The sequence below is a fragment of the Aquarana catesbeiana genome, linkage group LG06, assembly GCF_042186555.1.
Source record: "Aquarana catesbeiana isolate 2022-GZ linkage group LG06, ASM4218655v1, whole genome shotgun sequence".
Lineage (NCBI taxonomy): Eukaryota > Metazoa > Chordata > Amphibia > Anura > Ranidae > Aquarana > Aquarana catesbeiana.
The window spans coordinates 229595286-229618581 of record NC_133329.1 but is presented as its reverse complement, the minus strand read 5'-3'; the positions used below and the strand labels follow the sequence as shown (position 1 = coordinate 229618581).

The following is a 23296-nucleotide window of genomic DNA, read 5'->3' as shown; positions in this document are numbered from 1 at the left end:
CAGCCAGTGTAAAATATTTGTGGAAATCCAAGCCTATAAATACCATTTTTCAGATGTCTTCAGGCCGGTCACGTGACTCCTGTCCGCTCTCCTACTCCGATGTACGGAGCTCTCCCTCTGACGTCAGCCAGGGAGGTCACATGACTGCTGTGCTGGCTGCTCAGCCCCGACCAATGTAGCCTATAGATGGTGGAGGAGGTGCGGCCAGGAGTCGCGTGACTGGCCTGAAGAGCTCTGAAAACCGGCATTTAGAAGTTTTGTTTTGCATAAATATTTAGTGTGTGTTATGGCTACATAAAAAGGTAGGGCTAGCAGTGCCAGTTTTTTAATATATACTTTATAACAAATAGCAGCCGGGGGGGTTGGTCAGAGACATCTCACAGACATAGGAGCTGACAGGCAGGGGGGGGGGGAGGAGGATAGAGGGAAGGAGGATAGAGGAAAGCTGCGGATAACTGAGGCACATTAACTGACCACAGTGTTAACGTCTGTTAATAGTAAGTGTTGGGCTTATATTCTACTTGAACTTATCATGCTAGTGTGTCTACAATACACACTTATTCGTAAACCGTATCAATAAATACTACTGTTTGCATTTATTTTATCCCCTGGTTTTATATAGACATATGGGTGTACACATATATATGCACCTGGCCCTTAACAATAAATCAGCTTATACATACTTATTTACTTCAATTAAACTAACATCAGTAGCCCCCTTATATGTTTTAAACCTTCACTGCCAGGGTTTAAATCTTACTTATATTTAAACCAAACTTATCTTTCGTGTTTAGGTGCTCTTGCTGTGGCTATCCTCGTGGACCTATCTGCAATATAGGCACCAGCTTCATCTTGTTTGTGGCAGAGAGACGTCTTTTTGAATAGAACTCCACCTATTACCACCTTTTGAAATTGAGAGTTTTCTCTAATTTACATTATGGTGTCTTGTCATCTTTTGTGGAACTGGATGTACAATGTACACTGCTTTTGATGGTCTGGTTGTAAGTATTTTTTGGATTCATAATGATTTGTCTGCTAGCTTCAGCTTTTTCCCCCATACCATGTATTAACCACTTCAGCCCCGGAAGGTTTTACCCCCTTCCTGACCAGAGCACTTTTTACAATTTGGCACTGCATCGCTTTAACTGCTAATTTCACGTCATGCAATACTGTAATCAAATGAAATTTGTGTCCTTTTTTCCCACAAATAGCTTTCTTTTGATGGTATTTGATTGCCTCTGCGATTTTTATTTTTTGCGATATAAACAGAAAAAGACCAAAAATTTTGAAAAAAAGTACTAGTTACTTACCGGTAACTGTCTTTCTGGGAAATCTTCCAGGACGGCACACCTAAGAGATGAGAGGCTCCTCCCCACAGGAAACACAATCAATCAACAGCTGTTTTAAGTCCCCACCCTTCCCCTTGATCCTCAGTTTGTAGAGAAGTAACTCCTGAACCTGGTTCACAAGGGAAATCATTCCTCATAGGCACTCACCTTCTAGTGTTCTAAAATTTTCCCTCCTCCAACGGGTGGGAAGTAGGCCTGCCGTCCTGGAAGATTTCCCAGAAAGACAGTTACCGGTAAGTAACTAGTACTTTTCTCAAGTCATCTTCCAGGACGGCACACCTGAGAGGATAAGCAAGTACCTCAGGCCTACCTTAGGGTGGGACCACTGCAAGACCCTCTTGGCGAACCTCGGTTCTGCAGTGAGCTTTACCTTCACTCCATATGCTTGATGAAGGTATCTTAGCTGGATCATGCGGCTGATCTGCCGGTCTACTCCACCAATGTCCCTGCCTTCTCTGCTTCGGATGCAGGATCTAGGTGGAGTGGGCTCTTAAAGATGGAATCAGAAAACATGTTAAACTTGTAGGTTATCAATGTTGCCTGTCACGCATCTAACAATGACCTATTGAGGCCTATAGGTGCTGCTTAGAACCACTAAAAAGATTAATCAGAGACCTGTGTTGTAAGACAATGACAATACATTGATCAGTAAGGGGGCCTGTCTTAACACCATTATCGACTTTCCTTGATGAGTTTTCTGCCTGGCTACCCTTCTTTCTCTCTTCTGAAATTCCCACAATCCTTCTCGGTGATTTCAACATCCCTGCTAATACAAACATTCCTGCTACTTCTAAACTTCTTAGTCTAACCTCTTCATTTGACCTGAAGCAATGGGTACAGGCTTCTACTCACTCTGATGGCAACACCCTTGACCTTGTATTCTCTTACCTATGCACTCCATGCAACTTCTCAAACAATCCTTTTCCTCTCTCCGACCACCACCTTATTAGTTTCTCTCTCCCCCTGTCTTCCACCACCTTTCCCTCCAATCGCCTAACCGTCACCCGTAGAAACTTTCGCAACTTCAACTCCTCTCTCCTCTACTCTGCTACCGACCACCTCTACGACAAAATCTCCCCCCTGTCCTGCCCCAACCAAGCCATATCCATCTACAATAAATCTCTGTCCTCCACCCTGGACAAGCTCGCTCCCCTCACTACACGCAGAATCAGGCCTCGACCCCTACAACCCTGGCAAACAGATGACACTAAAATTCTCAAAAAACGTAGTCGCGCTCTTGAGCGTCTGTGGCACAAGACCAAGTCTCTCAAAGACTTCAACCAATACAAATCTGCCCTCCAAAAATACTATTCTTTCCTCCACACTGCCAAGCAAACCTATTTTACAACTCTTATTAATACCTTCTCATCCAGTCCCCGTAAACTCTTCTCTACCTTCAACTCTCTACTTTGTCCTCCACCGCCTCCCCCCACTGATTTACTCACTGCCCAGGAAATCGCTAATCACTTCAAAAACAAGATTGATACAATCCGTGATGAAATCTCCACTCTACAGGTATCTCCCCCAGCTAAGACCCCATGTCAACAGATACAACTGACACTACCTCTATTCAAATCTACTACTCCAGACGAAGTTGCTAAACTCCTTTCTATCGCCCACCTAACTACCTGTCCCCTGGACCCTGTTCCCTCTCAAATGCTACGGTCACCCTCTGACCCCATCCTACACTCTCTAACCCACATCTTCAATCTCTCCCTCACCTCTGGCGTCTTCCCCGATGCTCTAAAACATGCACTGGTCACTCCCATACTCAAAAAACCATCCTTGGACCCTACCAATCTTAACAACCTACGCCCTATCTCCTTGCTCCCCTTTTCCTCTAAACTCCTTGAACGCCTGGTTTACAACCAACTGAGTGACCACCTCATTAAAAACAACCTTCTTGATCCCCTTCAATCTGGATTTCGCCCTCAACACTCCACAGAAACTGCTCTTTTAAAACTCACAAATGACCTACTAACTGCAAAAACCAACGGACACTATTCTGTACTCCTACTTCTGGATCTTTCAGCTGCCTTTGACACGGTTGACCACCCCCTCCTCCTCAAAAAACTTCACTCCATCGGTCTCCGTGACTGTGCTCTTCAGTGGCTCTCATCCTACCTATCCCAACGCACCTTCAGTGTCACTTACAATTCTACTTCCTCCACTCCTCTTCCCTTCTCTGTCGGGATCCCCCAAGGTTCTGTTCTTGGACCTCTTTTATTTTCAATCTACACCTCTTCCCTGGGTCAGCTGATAGCCTCTCATGGCTTTCAATATCATTTCTATGCTGATGACACACAAATCTCTCTCTCCACCCCTCAACTCACTCCATCAGTCTCCTCACGCATCACTAACTTACTAACCGACATATCTGTATGGATGTCACACCACTTCCTCAAACTCAACTTGTCCAAAACCGAGCTTATAATATTTCCTCCCCCACGTGCCTCTTCCCCTGACTTCTCTGTGAAGAGCAATGGCAAAACCATCCACCCGTCCCCACATGTCAGGGTGCTAGGTGTTATCCTAGATTCTGAACTCTCCTTTCAGCCCCACATCCAATCACTTTCCAAAGCTTGCCGCCTCAACCTCCGCAACATCTCTAAACTACGTCCCTTTCTAACCAGTGAAACTACAAAGCTCCTGATTCACTCCCTGGTTATCTCTCGCCTTGACTACTGCAACTCACTCCTCATTGGCTTACCTTTAAATAGACTATCCCCCCTTCAGTCCATCATGAATGCTGCTGCCAGACTCATCCACCTTACAAACCGATCAGTGTCTGCTACCCCTCTCTGCCAATCCCTCCATTGGCTACCACTCGCCCAACGAATTAAATTCAAAATACTAACAATAAGTTACAAAGCCATCCACAACTGTGCCCCCAGCTACATCACTAACCTAGTCTCAAAATACCAACCTAAACGCCATCTCCGTTCCTCCCAAGATCTCCTGCTCTCTAGCTCCCTCATCACCTCCTCCCATATCCGCCTCCAGGACTTCTCCCGAGCCTCACCCATCCTCTGGAATTCCCTACCCCAATCTGTCAGACTGTCTCCAAATTTATCCACTTTTAGGCGATCCCTGAAGACTTTCCTCTTCAGAGAAGCCTATCCTGCCTCCATCTAACAACTGCATTATTTTCTCCATTAGCTCATCCCCCACAGCTATTACCCTTTTGTATAACTTGACCCTCCCTCCTAGATTGTAAGCTCTAACGAGCAGGGCCCTCTGATTCCTCCTGTATTGAATTGTATTGTACTTGTACTGTCTGCCCTAATGTTGTTGTAAAGCGCTGCGTAAACTGTCGGCGCTATATAAATCCTGTATAATAATAATAATAATAACACAACCCTGTCCCGGAAATAAAACTGCCAAAAAAGGGGGGCCCCTGACAGACAACCTTTTTTGTTCATTTTTATCTTTACGTCAGCAAAGACTGAAGGGAAACCTACTTAAGGGAAATAGATTAACAGAAGCTTAATCCCTGGGTTTAAGGCATGCCCATACTATAGTTTTACTTACGCCTGAGAGCCTACTCAGGAGATTAACATCCATAGCAGGGGTAGAACACTCATATTGCTACATCTAGTTTTGCTAGAAGGGCAAAATGAAGGCCATGCACCGAGCTGTAACCTATTTGGTCGGGTATACATCTTTATACTTCATCTTCAGGCCATAATACTCCTCTGAACAGAACTTCCTAGGTTCTTATTAAACAGGGCGATTCATTATCGCCTTCCTTCAGTGACCCATAACCCTACTGGGCTTCAACCCTTGGAAATGGCTCTGGCATCCCTGAATGTAAGGGGTTGAGGCTTTCTGACATGTGACATCTGCAGCCAGAACTCCTGGCCCTTCCATGGAAGAGAAGGCGATACATGTATTATTAATATCACAAATAAAAAGACCATAGATTGTGGACATAGCACAATAGATTTAGACAGAAAGGACACAAGCATAGACAACAATGTTGTGTATCTGAGTGTGACTAGCTAAACCAACGTATCAAATATGGGAAGAGATCCAAATCTGAACCTTACTGTAGACAAACAGTCCTCACAGTCTGGTTTTCTGATGTGCGGCCAATATGTAAGCATTAAAGGGGTTGTAAAGGTAAAAATTTTTTCACCTTAATGCATTCTATGCATTAAGGTGAAAAAACTTTTGACAGTACTGCCGCCCCCAGGCCCCTTGTTTTACTTACCTGACGCCTCGAATCTTCGCTCCTCGTCCTCGTCAGCTTCATTGCAGCTCAGCCTGGTCGCTGATTGGCTGCAGTGGATGGATTGAAAGCAGCGCAGCCATTGGCTCGCGCTGCTGTCAATCACATCCGATGACGCGGCGCGCCGGGGGGGCGGGGCCGAGTGATACAGCGAGCGGCTATAGCCGCCGGCTGTATCACGGGAGCGCGCCCGCAAGCACTCACCACCGTGTGAGGGAGCTCGCATGAAGGTGGTAAATGCTTGCGGGGAGGAGCTGAAACAGCCGCCGAGGGACCCCAGAAGACCAGGTTCGGGGCCACTCTGTGCAGAACGAGCTGCACAGTGAAGGTAAGTATAACATGTTTGTTATTTAAAAAAAAAAAAAAAAAAAAAAAAAAAAAAAACAACTTTACAACCCCTTTAAGACACAAACAAATCCTTAATGCTGCGCATTTCTGAAGTGCAGCTAGCTAGGTCATAACTGGTAAATACAGAAAGGACGGGAACCCCCTTTTATAGTGGTGTTTTACTGATGTACAGCAAAACAAGGCCATAAAGATAAGACAGAAAGACCCAAACTTCTATGTTGCGTATTTATGACGAACCACCAAGTACAGTTAAGACAATCCTTTCTGTTATGCAGTTCTGTAGTGCAGTTACATAGAACCAACACAGAAAGAACACAAGCAACCTACAGCATTGTGTTTTCCTGAAGTGCCATAAGGTAAGGCAATATAAAACAGAAAGCACCAACAAGCTTCAATGTTGAGTCTTTCTGCTGTGCAACATAAAAACAGAGAAACAACAGACAGCCTTTACAGCTGCGATCTTTCTGGTCTACTGCAAAATAAGGCGCCAACAAAATAATAACGCCACAATGAGTATTCCTGCGGCGTAGCAAAACCTCAACCAGAAGGGACAGATAAGCTTAGGGCTCCCACACTCGTGCGACCCAACCTGCGACTTGGGACTGCAAGAATCATGAGAAGTCATATACTATGGCTTCCAAAGGGTACCATTCGTGACTGTGCAACTCCAGGTTGCAGCATCTCCACCAGTCCCTGCTTACTGGATCCACAAACTAATAAATAAAAGTGTAGCGCTAAAGTTTAAGATGCACAGTACAATCCATGCAAAAATAAATAAAAATAGTCACTGAAAAGGCCCCATACATACGTTGAATGGGTTATTGTCCACAATCAATATCAAAAAACATAAATAACATGCCCAAACGTGATGGTGTGCAAAAGTGAATGATATACACAATGTATATTGTTATAATAAAAGAAAGTCCATATATGATGAGATGATGAATCTATACACGATGGAACGCCAAAAAATCTTGTAAACGGTGAAAAAATATATACGTGTGAAGAAACCACCACCGGATATAGGAAAGGCTTACCAGATGGTTTGAACACACTAGGGCATACGCACTGTGTGTCAAACAGGCTTGCTTTTGCATCAAATGGGCCCTTGGGTGATACCGTCAAGGTGATGTATGTAAACGACAGCCAGATAGAATCTTGGAAAATGTGATGCCAGAAAGGGACCCAAGCGAACCTCAGCGCTCCTCCACCCATAATTCACCGACCTGCTTCCGCCCAAGCCCAAGTGGGAGAAACCATCTGGCTGGGATTGGGGATTTTGCAGCTAAATTCCCAAAGTAAAGGAAAGCACTCACCGTTGTCGTCTTCCCCTTTTGCCACAGCCACCGGGCTTGCTTTTCTATTCTTATGGTCCACATGCAAGGAGGATAGCCGCCAAAGTGTCCCCCCCAACTGCTGTCCCCATAGGGAGCTGCAAGGTTAGGCTGTGTCCTGCACTGTACCAGTCAGTATATACACATGGGGGGGGGGGGGGGCAATGCCGTACATTCCTCATTCCCATCTGAGGTGGTTTAGGCAGACATCCACCGTAGTGAACTGGTGCCTCCTCGCCTAGCAAAAGGAAGATGTGGGCGCCTGCTCCTGCTGACTCTCAGCCTTCCCTCCTGGGTAAGAACACGGCGCCCTCCCTAGCAGCCCACGCGAGCTACTTGGGGCCCAGGAGTCGGGGGAACGCTCCCCCTGGAAAGAACCGACAGCCAGCACCCAGTCTGAACGGACAGGTAAGGGGGGAGACAGGATAATGTCCCCTGAAGTTCTGGGGACACCACTGTACCCAGGGGCCTTCAGCTCTCAAGGGGGCTCTTCCAGTTTCTGCTGCCCCCCCTGAGGAAAGGATAGGGGAACCCCCCAGGAAGGATAAATATATCCGGCCAGACCCAGAGGCTTCCCAGACATTTGGTCCGGCTCCCAGGGGAAGACCACCAGCCCCAGGCTTCGGGTCATTTGGAAAAAAATAAACCGTTTCGCTGTGTAGGGAGAAACACAATCAAAAACTGAGGATCAAGAGGAAGGGACATCAGAGGTTGACGCTCTGACGTCATTGCTATCCTACTGTGGACGGGTGCTCGCTATGCCGGCCGGCGATTTGCTGTTTTTTACCTTTATGTAAGTTTTCTACCTTTTTAAATAAAATGTCCTACCAGATTTACACTATGGCCATTTTTCCTTTATCCACCTGCCTTTGAGCTCGAGTGTTTGGGTTCCCTGCTGTACCTCCATAGCCACGCTGTATACAGACAAGTTAACATCAGCTGGACATCCCTTGCTTGGACAGCATACAGGCTTTTATTGCTTGCTTTGTGGTAAGCGCAAAATCTACGTGGTGGCGGATCACTGTGAGCGGGGTGTCTCTTTCATCTTCACTACCAAGTCTTTGTTGTGCTATATTGAGGGGCTTTCCTTTGGGACTATTTTCAGTCAAGATCATATGCATATATTGATTCACATTTAATTTATATGGACATCCACGTACAAGTGGTACCCCTTTCTGAATAAGGGTGACACCAAGTCCCAAACAATCTTGCCAGCGCTTCCTATGTAGTCAGGGCAGTTTGTCGGCTCTACGTGACTATCTTTGCCCTCGTAAACCATAAAACTACATGTATAGCCTGTGGCCCTGTCACAGAGCTTATACATCTTGACCCCGTATCTGGCACGCTTGCTGGGAAGGTACTGTTTGAATGACAAGCGGCCAGAAAACTTAATCAGGGACTCATCAACACAGACAACTTGATGGGGAGTAAACAAGTCTGCAAAACGTTGGTTGAAGTGGTTTACGAGGGGCCGAATTTTGTAGAGCCGATCGTATCCAGGGTCTCCACGAGGATGACATAGTTCATTGTTGTTGAAATGCATGAACCGCAAGATCTTCTCGTATCGTGCCCTGGTCATGGAGGCAGAGAACAAAGGCATATGGTGAATTGGGTCAGTGGACCAATATGACCGCAACTCACTCTTTTTAGTTATGCCCATGTTGAGGGATAGGCCCAGAAAGAGCTTAAATTCAGAAACCTTAATTGGTTTCCAATCTCTCGCAAGGGAGGACTGGGGAATAGTGGCGACGTATTGACTAGCATACAAATTGCTTTGGTCCACAATAGATCTATAGAGATCTCCGGTGAAAAACAGCGAATAATAATCAAGTGACGTAAAATCAACTGTTTCCACCTGAATGCCGAGTTGGCCAGTGAATGGGGGAAGTACGGGTGCTGCAGAAGTGGCGGGTTCCCAATTAGTATTGGCGAATGCAGCAGGAAGGGCACTATGGGCACGACGGGCCTGTGTTTGTCTTCTTGGTGGCTGTGGGACACTACTTGTGCTTGCCACCTCACCAGCTTGAACTGCACTTATGGGACTTGCCACGTCACCAAGTGCTACTGCAATGCTGGTTTGACTACGACCAGGGTGTACACTAGGCCGCTGGTGCTTGCCAGTTCACCAGAAGGATGAGCGGCACTAGTACTGCTCTGCTCCATACGAGGGACCTGCGGTTCTTGCACCTTAATGACAGAAGATCGGGTCTGGTATGCCTGACCTTGGCAGGGACCACAACTCCTTCGTCAGAGCTATCTGTCATGGAGCCGCTGTCGTCTACAGGATCGTATTCTGAGCCGGAATCTGACAGATAAGTGACTTCTTCACTATCTGTCATGCTCAGAAACGTGTAGGCCTCTTCACTACTGTACCTTCGATTTGACATTTTAGTCTCTAAATTTAGTGGTACAGTAGTGAGACTCACAGGTAAAAAAGCTCCTGTTAACGACTGTATCAAAACGCTACCAAAAAAACTGTTAGTAATCGCAAGGATCAGGCCTGACTCTGCGAACGCTGCAGTTATGTGTGTTTAGCATTTTATAAGTGACAGTGATCGATTGATACTGCACTAGGGTGGGCTGGGCGGAGGGGCAAAACGCAGGTGCTAGCAGGTATCTGGGCTGATCCCGCTAACACTGGGTTTTTGGGAACCCTAGTATAGATCTGATCAGATATTGATCCGATGCTATACCACTAAGGGAGGTGTATGCTGCGTGTGTTTGTGTTAGCGGTACTGGCAATAACCTGACGCTGCCTGGGGCAGACCCTAAAATCTAACTGATATTACCCGCCGGGCGATCAGGGGGTTAAACCTTTATTAGGTAATAAGCGGCAGGTGCCATGACACTATAAAAAACAAACTAACCAGCGTCACCCGTAACACTTATACGGTGATCACTGGTGAAAGAGTTAACTAAGTGGCAATAAGGGGGTTAAAACCTTTATTAGGTAGTATATGAGGTACCCGACGCTATAAAAAGCTGACAGTGAACATTAATACTTACCTGGCTACCTAGCGTCACCAGTGACACTAATACGGCGATCAGAAAAAAGATCGCTTAGTGACACTGGCGACAGGGGTTAACTGGGGGGTGATCAAGGGGTTATACCTTCATTAGGTGGGGGGGGGGGTTAGGGGAGTACCCTAGACCTAAAGGGGCCTACCACTAACTGCCCTACCACTTATAACAGTCACAAATGACACCAATGCAGTAATCAGTAAAAAATGAAAACTGCTATTGGTGTCATTGTGACAGGGAGTGCAGGGGGGGGGGTGATTAGTGTGCCTGCGTGTTCTATTGTATGTGTAGTGTTGGTGCAGTTACTTGGATGTCTTCTCTCCTCACGCGCCGGACCGAAAAGACCAACACGAGGAGAGATGACATTACTTCCTCTGCTTCGGTTTACAGTTCAGAAGCAGAGGAAGCATTCCATTTGTCAGGAGTGATCGCGAGGGGGTGGTCATGAATCAGTGGCCTCCCCCTCACCATGCATCACTCCTGTAGCTAGTAACGTGCCCATACGCTACTTTGCCTGCCCGTGCCATTCTGCCGCAGTATATCTGCGCGAGGCGGTCGGAAAGTGGTTAAATTACTGCCTTGTACAATCTCTCAACGTTTAATAATCTAACTTTTAAACATTTTTACCTTCATGATGTTTATATATATATATATATATATATATATATATATATATATATATATATATATATATATATATATATATATATATTTAATATCTCTATATATGAATTCATAGCTTTAACACATTTTATCTTTTGCTGCTAGACAGTACAGTCTGCACTAAATGAGCCCTTATTATAATATTTTCTGAAACATGTCAGGATTTCTGAATTCTTATGTGAATGTTGTGTCTATCACCCCAAGACCAACCTTCTGATTCAGTATTTAGATGTACCCTGTAAAGCATATGACCATTGCTAATTGATTTTAAAATTTACTATGTGTTCATTAAAAAAAATTTTGTATTTTTGTACTTACACCTTCTACTTCCCTACTTGACTATATCCCTAGCTCGTAAAATCATTCATCGTTTCTCTTTCAAATATTGGGATGTGGCCTGGGCTCAGTCTTTTAAAAACAATTAGTAGTTCTCCACTTCCCACAATACTGGAAGTTCAACATGCCACCTCATGGCAAAGAACTCGCTCAGGATCTAAAAAAAGAATTGTTGCTCTACATAGTGATGCCCTAGGCTACAAGATGATTGTCAAGACCCTGAAACTGAGCTGCAGCACAATGGCCAAGAACATACAGTGGTTTATAACAGGACAGGTTCCACTCAGAACAGGACTCGCCATGGTCGACCAAAGAAGCTGCGTGCACGTGCTCAACATCATATCCAGGGGTTGTCTTTGAGAAATAGACGTATGAGTGCTGCCAGCATTGCTGCAGAGGTTGAAGGGGTGGGGAGTCAGCCTGTCAGTGCTCAGACCATACACTGCATCAAATTGGTCTGCATAGTGGTCATCCCAGAAAGAAGCCTCTTGTAAAGATGATGCACAAGAAGGCCGCAAAACAGTCTGGAACCATGGATTACTGGAACCATGTCCTGTGGTCTGATGAGACCAAGATAAACTTGTTTGGTTCAGATTGTGTCAAGTGTGGGTGGAGGCAACCAGAGGAGGAGTACAAAGACAAGTGTCTTGCCTACAGTCAAGCATGGTGGTGGGAGTGTCATGGTCTGGGGCTGCAAAAGTGCTGTCGACACTGGGGAGCTACAGTTCATTGAGGGAACCATGAATGCCAACATGTACTGTGGCATACTGGAGCAGAGCATGATTCCCTCCCTTCAGAGATTGGACCACAGAGCAGTATTCCAACATACAGACCCCAAACACACCTCCAAGATGACCACTGCCTTGCTAAAGAAGCTGAGGGTAAAGGTGATGGACTGGCCAAGCATGTCTCCAGACCTAAACCCTATTGAGCATCTGTGGGGCATCCACAAAACGGAAGGTGGAGGAGCGCAAGGTCTCTAATATCCACCAGATCCGTGATGTCATCAAGCGGAAGAGGACTCCAGTGGCAACCTGTGAAGCTCTCGTGAACTCCATGGCCAAGAGGGTTAAGGCAGTGCTGAAAAATAATGGTTGCCACACAAAATATTGACACTTTGGGCCCAATTTGGACATTTTCACTTAGGGGTGTACTCAGTTTTGTTGCCAGTGGTTTAGACATTAATGGCTGTGTGTTGAGGCAGCAGCCAAAGGTGTACACATTCCGTAACAGGAATTTCACCCCCTGTTGCTTTTGGTGGGTGCAACCGCTTGCCAATTGCCACCAACTGTGACAGGGCTCATAACTCCTGCTAGGCTGTGACATGTGCACACTGGCCACTGCAGCTAAAGGGGGTGCAGTTGGGGCAATGGTGATAAAAACACATCTTAACTAGAGGTCGACTGATATGGGTTTTTCTCTGGACGATGCCGATATTTAGAAATCGCAGCGGCCAATGGCCGATATACGATACCGATTTTTTGGGGGCCAATATGTTAGGCCAATTTTTTTTTTCTTTTTTCCCTTCATCTCATAAAATCTAACAGTTAGACCCCTTTCACACTGGGGTGTTTTTTCAGGTGCTTTTGGGCTAAAAATAGCACCTGCAAAACGGCTCCCCTGCAGTCTCAGTGTGAAAGCCCAAGTGCTTTCACACTGAGGCGATGCACTGGCAGAATGTAAAAAAAAAAAAAAAAAGTCCTGCAAGCAGCATCTTTGGAGAGGTGTATACCGCTCCTCCACCACTCCTGCCCATTGAAATGAATGGGCACCCCTGCCGAAGCGCCTGCAAAGCGATTCGGCAGCGGCGCTTCACGGGCGCATTTAACCCCTTCCTCGGCCGCTAGCTGGGTTATAAACACCCTGCTAACAGCCGAATAGCGCCGCTAAAATGCCGCTAAAACTAGCAGCGTTTAACTGTCAATGCCTGCCCGCTCCAGTGTGTAAGCAGCCTTAAGTAATAAGTGATACAGAAAATTTCTTACATTTAAACATTTATTAAACAAAACAAACCTCCAATGAGTTCACTTGTATGTATAATATAGATTAAAAAAAAACTATCTTAAATATTAAATACACAAAAACAGGTAATCAAAACTTTTAGATGAAAAAAAAAAAAAAAAATGGACTAACTTAATGGTTTTAGGTTTTTTTTTTTTTAATTCATTAGTGTATTTTTTCCCCAAAAATTGCGTTTGAAAGACCGCTGCGCAAATACTGCGTGACAAAAAATACTGCAACAACCGCTTTTTTATTCCCTAGGGTCTCTGCTAAAAAAAATATATATATATAATTTTTGGGGGTTCTAAGCGATTTTCTAGCAGAAAATACAGGATTTTTACTTGTAAGCAACAAGTGTCAGAAAAGATTTAGTCTTTAAATGGTTAAACTGAGAACTCCTACACAGGGAGTTCAGTCCATTGGTAAGTATAAACACTGTATCTCTTTAGCTTCTTTTCTCAGACTTGGCAGGCTGCCCAGAGAGGAGAAACAAGTCATTCCATGGAAGACTTCAGGCAACTTGCATTGACTTCTATTACAGAAGTCATTTGCAAGTTGCGCTGAAGTTATAATCGGCCTTTTTTATCAGCACAATCGGTCGATGCCGATTAATTAAAAAACGCCAAATATCGGCCGATATATCGATCGACCTCTAGTCTTAACTCTGGGGTTTTACCACCTACCAAATGTTACTGTTCTGAGTCCTCTATAAGGCTGCTTTCACATGGATGTGCTGCGGTTTACTTGCACCGCAGTGCATCTGTGACTTTCCTGTGGGAGATGCACTTTGCCACAGACTATTATATCCTGAGTTGTGGTGCACTTTTTGAAAGCACACCAAGACTTCCACATTCAGAAAGTGCACCAAACCCTTAGGATATAACTTAAAGTATATGGCTAAATGCAGCAAACCCACATGAAAGCTGCAGGTACACTGCATTGCCCCCGCGGTGTGGGTAAACCGCAGCGCATCATTGTGAAAGCAGCCTTATGCCCAGTGTATTGCTTCATACTGACTTGAAGATCATCTCTTTTCTGCTGCTGGCACCACTCTGGAGACCGCTAGCCAGGATAAGAGGTGGAGTGCAGTTGGTATCACTCTGCATGGGACAGGAGCCAGCACACAGAGGAGGCATCAAATTATGTGGCTCTTGCTCCCTACTACATTTCCAACTTTACAAGTAGTCCCTCTGCATTGCACTCTGATGCTATGCGATGGCGGGTCAGCAAGAGCAGACCACAATCTACCAGCCACCTGTCAGATCTACTGGTTGCTGACCCCGGCTGTAAAAGGTGCTTTCGTGGGGCTGGTGAAGTTGGTAAAGACAGAGGGTGGGACACAGGTAAAGGGCTCACGCTCTCTTGAGAAAGGAGAGTTGCGGCCTCTCTAGTATGGACTACTATCGCGCATGCTCTGAAGACGCATCGTTTCCTCCTGGTGATGCACTTTCCGGCGGGCGCCGCGTGTCACGCTGCTCTCCAACCATTGCAGACTGCCATCTTTGCTGACGGCTACCTGAAATATCTCATGGCACACAGTTTGAGAAACACTGGTCAAAGCGAATCGCTAGTCATCAGCAGTGGAGGCATTCCCGCCACCTATGACTGGCTCTCACATCTGACAGCTTCCCAGCAGGATAACTCAGGTGGGTTCAGCCTTATGTGTGAGCTCACCTCAGGCCCTGAGGGACAATGACACACATACAGATCAGACTGGGAATCCAAAATCTTAGAGGTGAGTGGGTATCATCCAATGAAGACAATTGTAACTGAGAATTCCCCTTGACTTCCTTTTATGTCTTTTCTCCAAGACAGGAAGTGAGCAAAAGTCTCCCCAATGTGACACAGACAGCAAGAAAACACCTGCCAGGGGTTCTAAGCTTCCTGTATGAATGGAAATAGGATCTATTAGAATGAAGAGGTAGTAAAGATTGCACTGTGTGATGAGGAGGAGTCCTGACCTGTTACAGATCACTAGGGGCGGCCTCTCTTCAGGGAGTTCACAGAAGTCCAGCTCCTCGTTCCGCAACAGGGACTGCCACAGGAGCTGCTTAGTGGCGGCATCCAGTATGAGAGGGAACGGGGGGACACGAGCCTGTAACCGCAGCCATAGCGCCGGGACTGTGACCCCATCCAAACCTTCCAGAGCCACCTCATCCAGCACTGCTTCCAGGGCGTCCATAGCCTCGTCATTCACTAAACAACAAACCAACCAGCTAACATCATACTAGACTAGCTCATGTCAACTACAGGCTGACATGAACAACGTGAGTTATATTGCAAGAGCGCGAATTGTTCGGTAATTCAAAGTGTACATTATGGGCGCCATTTTGTTGAAGGTTCCCCCCTTCAAGTACATAGTGAGTGCTCCAAAAAAATGGCTGCCAGCCTATATTAGTCAGGTGTCGGTTTGGAGGACATTTGTTAAACGAACGGCCGCCTGCTGTGGTGGCGTAGAAGTGAAAGTTGTCATTGGCTATAACCTGCTGAAGTCAAGGTGTGATTGGCGGTTAGGAAGGCGTGACGTCTAATATCTTCGTCTGGAGCCTGCGAACATTGGTGAGTGTTGAGGGCTGCACAACCCTGATTGGCTGCTGGGATACTCACTGTGTATTGGCAGTTTGAAACCAGGTAACCGAAGAAAACATTTGGGCACAGTTGTGTTTTTGTATGCAGCATCCTTGGCGTCACCCAGCTGTGCCATGTACGGTAAGTGAGTTGGTGGGAACTCGGAAAACTTCATGTCAGTGTACCTTTCTTCTTCTGAGCGGAGATGTGGTCCTCCTCCTGAATGTGTGTGGCACAGGTATAGCCAGGCTAAGATTCAAGTATAGGTAAGCTCCAAAATCATATGTATGATGTGCTCTGTACCTGGCAGGAACACATAAGGCTTAATGTACACGGGGCGTTTTTACAACCTCTCCTGAACCATTTAACGTGACAGATAGTAACCCACGTTTAAAACATCCGTTCTGCTGCGTTTAGATGCTGTTTACGCTTAGAAGCATTTAAAAAATATATATATACATACATACACACACACACACACACACACACACACGGGTGTTGCTAGGTCTGCAAAAGATCTGGGTCTAGAGCCCATAGCAGCGGTCACCAACCTTTTTGCAGGCCGGGTGGGGGAAGGGTATGGTAAGCAATTTTTCCAGGGTGATTGAAGCACATTGTTTCTATTATTACATTGTAATATAAAATGAAATAGTTCAACTCACCATAATGCAGAATCAGTGGGAGCCCTGGGCGTGTCCATTGCCCCATCTCCTGCCTCCAGATGCAGCGTGTCACTTGCCACCGTCGCCTGTTACCAGATATGCAGCTTGTTACTTGCCACCATCACCTGCCACTAGATGTGGATTGTCACTTGCCACCTGATGTGGATTGTCACTTGCCACGTCACTGTGCCACCACTTGCAGATTGCCACGTCACCTGCCACCATTTGCAGATTGTCACTTGCCATGTCACCTGCCACCTGATGCGGATTGTCACTTGTCAGGTCAACTGCCACCTGATGAGGATTGTCACTTGCCACATCACCTGCCACCATTTGCAGATTGTCACTTGCCACGTCACCTGCCACCTGATGGGGATTGTCACTTGCCACATCACCTGCCACCATTTGAAGATTGTCACTTGCCACGTCACCTGCCACAATTTGCAGATTGTCACTTGCCACGTCACCTGATGCGGATTGTCACTTGCCACGTTGCCTGGCACCAGATGTTGTCACTTGCTAACTGATGTGGATTGTCACTTGCCATGCCAGCCAGTGCCACCAAATGTGCATTGTCGCTGCATTGGTGGCAGGCTGACAGCACTGGTCCATATAGTGAGGGCAGGAGAGCGGTGATGCGTGGTGGGCAGTGAGAGATGATGTCATCTCACTGCTCCCTGCCGCACCTCACTCCCACATTGAAGAGGCCCAGCTTTGAGGGCGGAAGAACGGTGATGTGGCGCGGGCAGAGAGAGATGATGTCATCTCTGCTCGTCCGCCCACTCACTTCTCTCCTCTCATCTGCCTCTCTCATGCAGCCTGTCCGCCCGCCCGCCGCAGCGCGACCCGCTGGTTAGGCAGGGACCCTGCGGCAAGAGACTCGGGGCTATGGGCCCCCTAGCGATGCCCCTATATTATAATATTAAAATATATATTTAGCCAAAAATGAAAAATGCATGTAAACGAAATGCGGCTAAACGCGAGTTACCACGTTTGGAAATGCCTCTAAATTCAGCATCTGAACTCATTTTTTTGCTTTCCAAAAAAAAGGCCTCTAAACTCAACTGCCTAAAAACGACATTAAACAAACTTGTGTACATGTAACACACAAGATAACATTGGATGAGGGGCAGATGAAAAAAGCAGCCAACTGCCTCTGAACGTCCGTTTACCAGCAGCAATGTACATGAGGCCTAATAGTCTGTAAGTTTTATCACCTGTTGTCCTGGAGGTAGATTTGTTTCCACTTCCTGTAATTGGATGACAACCCTGTTTGAGAAGTGAAATTGCACAGAAGCATTTGCACCTTGTGGACTGGGTGTTCCTAGATCTAGACAAACATGTCGTTTTAAAGTGACACAGTCATTAGAGGAGTACAGGGGCTGGCTTTACTGTCCTCCTTCTTCTAAAAATGCTGGTTGTCTGGCAGCACCTGATTTTTGGTCCATTCACACTTTGTCTGTTTTTTGTATTGTATTTGAGCGTTATTAAACTCTCCTACGCTTTTCAGCCAAGGAAGCTGCCATCTTGGCCTCTGTTTGATCTGCAACTGCCATGATGCTGCACATGTGATCAGTTATGACTAAGGATGAGCTCCGGCGTGTTCGCACACCCCACGTGCAGAGCCAGCCAGGAAGTTGGCACTGCTCTGCGCTAATCAAAGGCAGTGAGACATTTCCCGATCTCTGCAGCCTCACATCGGGACAATGTCTCACTGGCGGGCTCTGCACGTGGGGTGTACGAACACGCCGGAGCTCATCCTTAGTTATGACTTCAGCTATTTGATGGTTTGAGAGTAACCAATGTGACAATTACATTCCTGTAATGCCGGGACTGTTACAGTTTTTTTTTTTTTTAAAGTGGAAGTCCATGCAAAAACTAAAATCCCTGCATCTATAGCCACCAACAGTCTAATGACCGGAATACACGATAAGAAAATCGGGCAAAAATTTCCGTTCTGCGAACGATCGGCCGATTTTTCAACTCGATGCCCAGCAAGTACTACCCGATATTGATATTGTGAACAAAAAATGGAAAAATTGTGTCGTATCGTTTGCGAACGAACAATATTCTATTCGTTGGTGTGAAGGTCGTCCGTAAAACATCTCTTGAACATTACCCCCACTTGTACGTAAGACATCAACACTACGTATGAAATCAATTGCTCTTTGAAAGATTTTTTTTTTTGATCGGTTAATGTTGGCGGCGATTTCGACCAACAAACCCTGTTTCGGCGATTGATCGGTCGATTTTCTAACCATGTATTCCTGCTATTACACTAACCTATCTAGCCCTGAAAAGAAAAAAAATCAGTATGCATACCTTTTTCTGCAGGCGATCCAACCTGATCTCCAGAGGCGGAAGCTCTGCTGAGATCACGTCCGACAGCAGCTGTGAAATGAATGGGGAGTGACGTCACTCATAGGCTACTTTCACACTGAGGCGGGTTTGCAGCGCTGCCCCATTGTTTTCAATGGGAAGGGGCGCTTTAGGAGCGGTGAATACACTGCTCCTATAGTGCTGCAAAAATGCGGCTTGCAGGACTTTTTTGACCTTCCTGCAAGCGCACCACTCCAGTGTGAAAGCCCTCAGGGCTTTCACATTGGAGTGAATTGAGCGGCTCTTTCAGGGCGATTTGCAGGCTCTATTTTTAGCACTTTAGCGCCTGCAAAGCTCCTCAGTGTGAAAGTAGCCTTAAGCCTCATACACACGATAGGACTTTGTACAAACTTTCCCGTGAATTTTTGTACAAAGGGCGTTGGCCATAAAGTAATTAAGCATACACACGGCAGGACTTTTTTAGCCAACTTTCACCAAATCACGTGGTTTTTCAGCTCTTTACCGCCACCCTTTGGTCAACTTCTGTATTGTTGTCTGATCTTTTGCATTGGTTCTGAGCATGCATGTTTGTACAGTAGGTGACCGTGATATTGTGTCAATCTCGCCGCTGTTATCAGCGAGATTTGACACCGGCAAGCCCAATTGCGGGAGCCAGTGCTGAGCTGGCTCGCTCATCAGGAAAGGAAAAATGTGTTTTTACCTTTCGCGATGAGCGACGAGCATTGCCGACAGGTGTTTAGTATGAATCACCAGGGGAAACTCCACGCCAAATTTTAATTAAAAAACCGGCATGGGTTTCCCTCCAAGGGCATACCAGGCCCGTAGGTCTAGTATGGATTTTAAGGGGAACCCCCTACGCCAAAAAAACGGCGTGGGGGGGTCCCCCCCCAAAATCCATACCAGATCCTCATCCAAGCATGCAGTCCGGCAGGCCAGGAAAGGGTGTGGGACGAGCGCGTGACCCCCCCCCCGAACCGCACGAGGCCGCATGCCCTCAACATGGGGGGTAGGCGCTTTGGGGCAGGGGGGCGCCCTGTGGCCCACCCCACCCCAAAGCACCTTGTCTCCATGTTGATGAGGACAAGGGCCTCTTCCCGACAACCCTGGCCATTGGTTGTCGGGGTCTGCGGATGGAGGGCTTATCGGAATCCGGGAGCCCCCTTTAATAAGGGGGCCCCTAGATCTGGCCCCCAACCCTATGTGAATGAGTAGGGGTACATCGTACCCCTACTCATTCACCTGGGGAAAAAAAGTGTCAATAAAAAAACACTAGACAGGTTTTTAAAGTAATTTTATTAGGCAGCTCCGGGGGTCTTCTTCCGTCTTCAGGGGTCTCTTCCGACTTCTCCGGCCTCTTCTCCAGCTGTCACATCATGCCTTGGGACTGTGACGTCATAAGTGGCAGGGTCACCAGGTGACATCACCCATCACCCTATATAAGTCGTTGCACACGGCATTACAGCGGGACAGAGCGTTATGTCAACATCGGAAGAAGAGAAGAGGGAACAAGACGACGGAGAAGACCGGGCCACTGCTACTAAAAGAGCAGAAGATAGCAGAGGGGCCCGGTAGAAGGGGCCGGAGAGCGGGAGAAGAATAGGACACCTTAAGCCCCGGTTCACACAGGGGCGGCACGACTTGCAGGTTGCCTCACCGAGGCGACCTGCACACGACTGCCACGGCGACTTGCAAAACGACTTCTGTATAGAAGTCTATGCAAGTCGCCCCCAAAGTACTACAGGAACCTTTTTCTAAGTCGGAGCGACTTGCGTTGCTCCTATTAGAACGGTTCCATTGTACAGAACGGTAGGCGACTTGTCAGGCGGCTAGGTCGCCTGACAAGTCGCCCCTGTGTGAACCGGCACTAAGAAGAGGCCGGAGAGAGCGGAGAAGTCGGAAGAGACCCCCCGAAGTCTGAAGAAGACCCCCGGAGCTGCATAGTAAATTACTTTAAAAACCTGTCTAGTGTTTTTTTTATTGACAATTTTTCCCAAGGCGTCTTTCAGGACAGCACCTGAGAGATAGTGACTCCTCCCACTGGACCATAGGAAACACCTTCTTCCTCCAGAACTTTAAAGGGAGGCACCTCCCTACCATACCTCAGTTTTTGTGTTTCCTCCGGCCTTGAGGGAACATATTTTTGGAGGGGAGTCAGTGTCTCTCAGGTGCTCCTGGGAGACGGGGCTTCCTTCTCTTTTTTTCCTCCACAGGAGACCCGCTGTCCTCCCGGCCTACCCAGGCATCTGCATCGGTAGCAATCGGGCTCCTCTTCCCCTCCTAGTGCTCGGTGAGAGCCGAAGATCCGGTGGCTCGCGCGGTCATAGAAGTGGCGGTGCGCGTGCACCGCCGACATATTGGCCGGCGGTCGCGCCGGTCACTGGGTCAGCGAAAACGTCATTTCCGGTGTGGACGCAAGGGGGGAGGAGGGAGGACAGGTGCTGGCACCTATTTCCGCTTCCGGTCCGGTGCAAATGCACTATGGGAGTCCGGAAGCAGTGTATCAAGCAACGAGTGGAAAGCTGCACACCAGACATGGAGGAGTCAGCGTCTGCAGCGTTGAGGACAGGCACAGGCGCCAGCAAAGCTCAGGTAGGAGCAGTGGTTAAAGTCTGCCTTTTTTCCTTTACCTGGTGTTTGGTCTATTCCTTTTTTTCTCTCTACCCCCTAGTGGCAAGGGGCCTGTCTGGGCACTAGAGGCTGACTGGTTTCTTCTCAGTGCACCTGTGGGTGATTCTCCTGAAGCTGAGACTGGGTCTCACTAAAAGGTCCCCTGGTTTTTTTCCCTTTTTGTTTTTTTCTCACAGGCTAAAAGCTCTGACCCAAAAAAAGAGATGTCCTTCTTGCAGGGCTAAAATGGGAGAGAATTGGAAAAAAATTCCTGTGCAGTGCTTGCATCACTTCTTTAGTCAAGGAGGAATCCGCTTCGGTTTGTGATGACCTGGTTGCCTCTGTAAAGAAAGAACTATATGCCACGATTCAAACTTTTAGTGACTCTTTAGTTAATCCAGCTGCTAGTCAGCCATCCACTTCTGAGTCTTCCCAGGGTTCCCTTTCTATCCCAGTGGTGGAAGCTTTACCTGAAGACCCTTCAACCAGGGAAGAGCAGTCCCCTGCTCCTTCCGTTAAAGATTCGGAAGAGGAGGGTGAGGAGGCTGAGGGGGCCCCTTCTAAATTTAAGCTGTCCCTTGAAGAGGTAGACGGGCTCCTTAAAGCTATTCATGTTATGCTTGGCTTAAGTGAGGAAAAGAAGGAATTATCTCTTCATGACCACATGTACGCAGGGTTAAATGAACCTAAGGGGCGGACATTCCCGGTCCATTCGGTCATTTCTGACGCCATTGCTAAGGAATGGCAAGATCCAGAGAGATCAGAGAAAACCCTTTTTTTCCAGAGCCCACAAGAGACGTTTTCCTTTTGAGGAAGACCCTGCTGCAGTTTTGATTAAAGTACCCAGGTTGAATGCTGCATTCTCCCAGGTCTCAACATCCACAGACCTGTCTTTTGAAGACATGGGGGTTCTGAAGGATCCAATGGACAAACGCATGGATCTTTTGCTCAAGAGATCGTGGCAATCAATCATGAGCAATTTGAAGCCAGCAATGGCCACAACATGTGTAGGCAGGAATCTGGAATACTGGGTGAACCAACTTAGATCACATATAGTGGCAGATTCCCCTAAACAGGAGATCTTAGATTAATTTCCTACCCTGATCTCTGCAGTTGCTTATATTGCGGATGCTTCAGCTGAAGCAATCAAAATGTCAGCTAGGTCAGCAGCTTTGACAAATGCTGCAAGAAAAGCTTTATGGTTAAAAACCTGGCCAGGTGATACAGCTTCAAAAAGCAAGCTTTGTGGTATTCTCTTTTCAGGTGACCTTCTTTTTGGCCCTGATCTAGATAATATCTTAGACAGAACTGCTGATAAAAAGAGGTCCTTCCCGGTCAAGAAGAAAAAGCAGGTTCCAAAACGTCTTTTTCGACCTAAAAATCTCAAGAGCAGGACAGCAATTTTCAGGGGAGGAAGAAAAATTGGTCCGCACAAAAAGCGAAGGGTAAAAGCGGAATTCTCTTCCGTCCTCCTTCACAGGCCGAGAATTCGATGGGTGGAAGGTTACGAGAGTTTCTTCCGCAGTGGTCAGGGATAGCTTCAAGTCAGTTTATTCTGACCACTCTCTTGCAGGGCTATACTCTCGAGTTTTCCGAGGGCCCCCAAGAAGGTTTCTGGTAACAAATACCCCTCGAGATCCAGTAAGGGCCCTGGCCATGAAGTCCTCTCTCGAGGAACTGATACAGCAGGGTGTAGTAATCCCAGTGCCACCAAAAAAACAGCAGGAGGGGTTCTATTCTCATGTCTTCCTGGTAAAGAAGCCGACAGGAAAATTTTGATTAATTCTCAATCTAAAGCCACTAAACATAGCCATCAAATACAGAAAGTTCAAGATG

At 46.9% G+C, this 23296-nt stretch overlaps 2 protein-coding genes across 7 annotated transcripts in view; one reads left to right on the top strand and one right to left on the bottom strand.

Annotated features, from left to right (window-relative positions):
• GTF3C1 (general transcription factor IIIC subunit 1) overlaps positions 1–15584 on the bottom strand; it is a 395149-nt gene extending 379565 nt beyond the window's left edge. Inside the window, exon 1 of the mRNA XM_073633018.1 lies at positions 15245–15584. Within this exon, the coding sequence (XP_073489119.1) occupies positions 15245–15465 (221 nt within the window). The 5' untranslated portion in view covers positions 15466–15584. The remainder of the gene's footprint in view (positions 1–15244) is intronic.
• A 107-nt stretch (positions 15585–15691) lies between these two features.
• The window catches only part of KATNIP (katanin interacting protein), a 310890-nt gene continuing 303285 nt past the window's right edge, over positions 15692–23296 (top strand). For 4 of the 6 annotated variants that reach the window (XM_073633024.1, XM_073633021.1, XM_073633022.1 and 1 more), the window contains exon 1: positions 15851–15992. Coding sequence is in view for 1 of the 6 variants with exons in the window: in XM_073633021.1 (XP_073489122.1) it covers positions 15986–15992 (7 nt within the window). In the remaining 5 variants the exon portion in view is untranslated. The other 2 variants (XM_073633020.1, XM_073633023.1) reach the window with 2 other exon arrangements.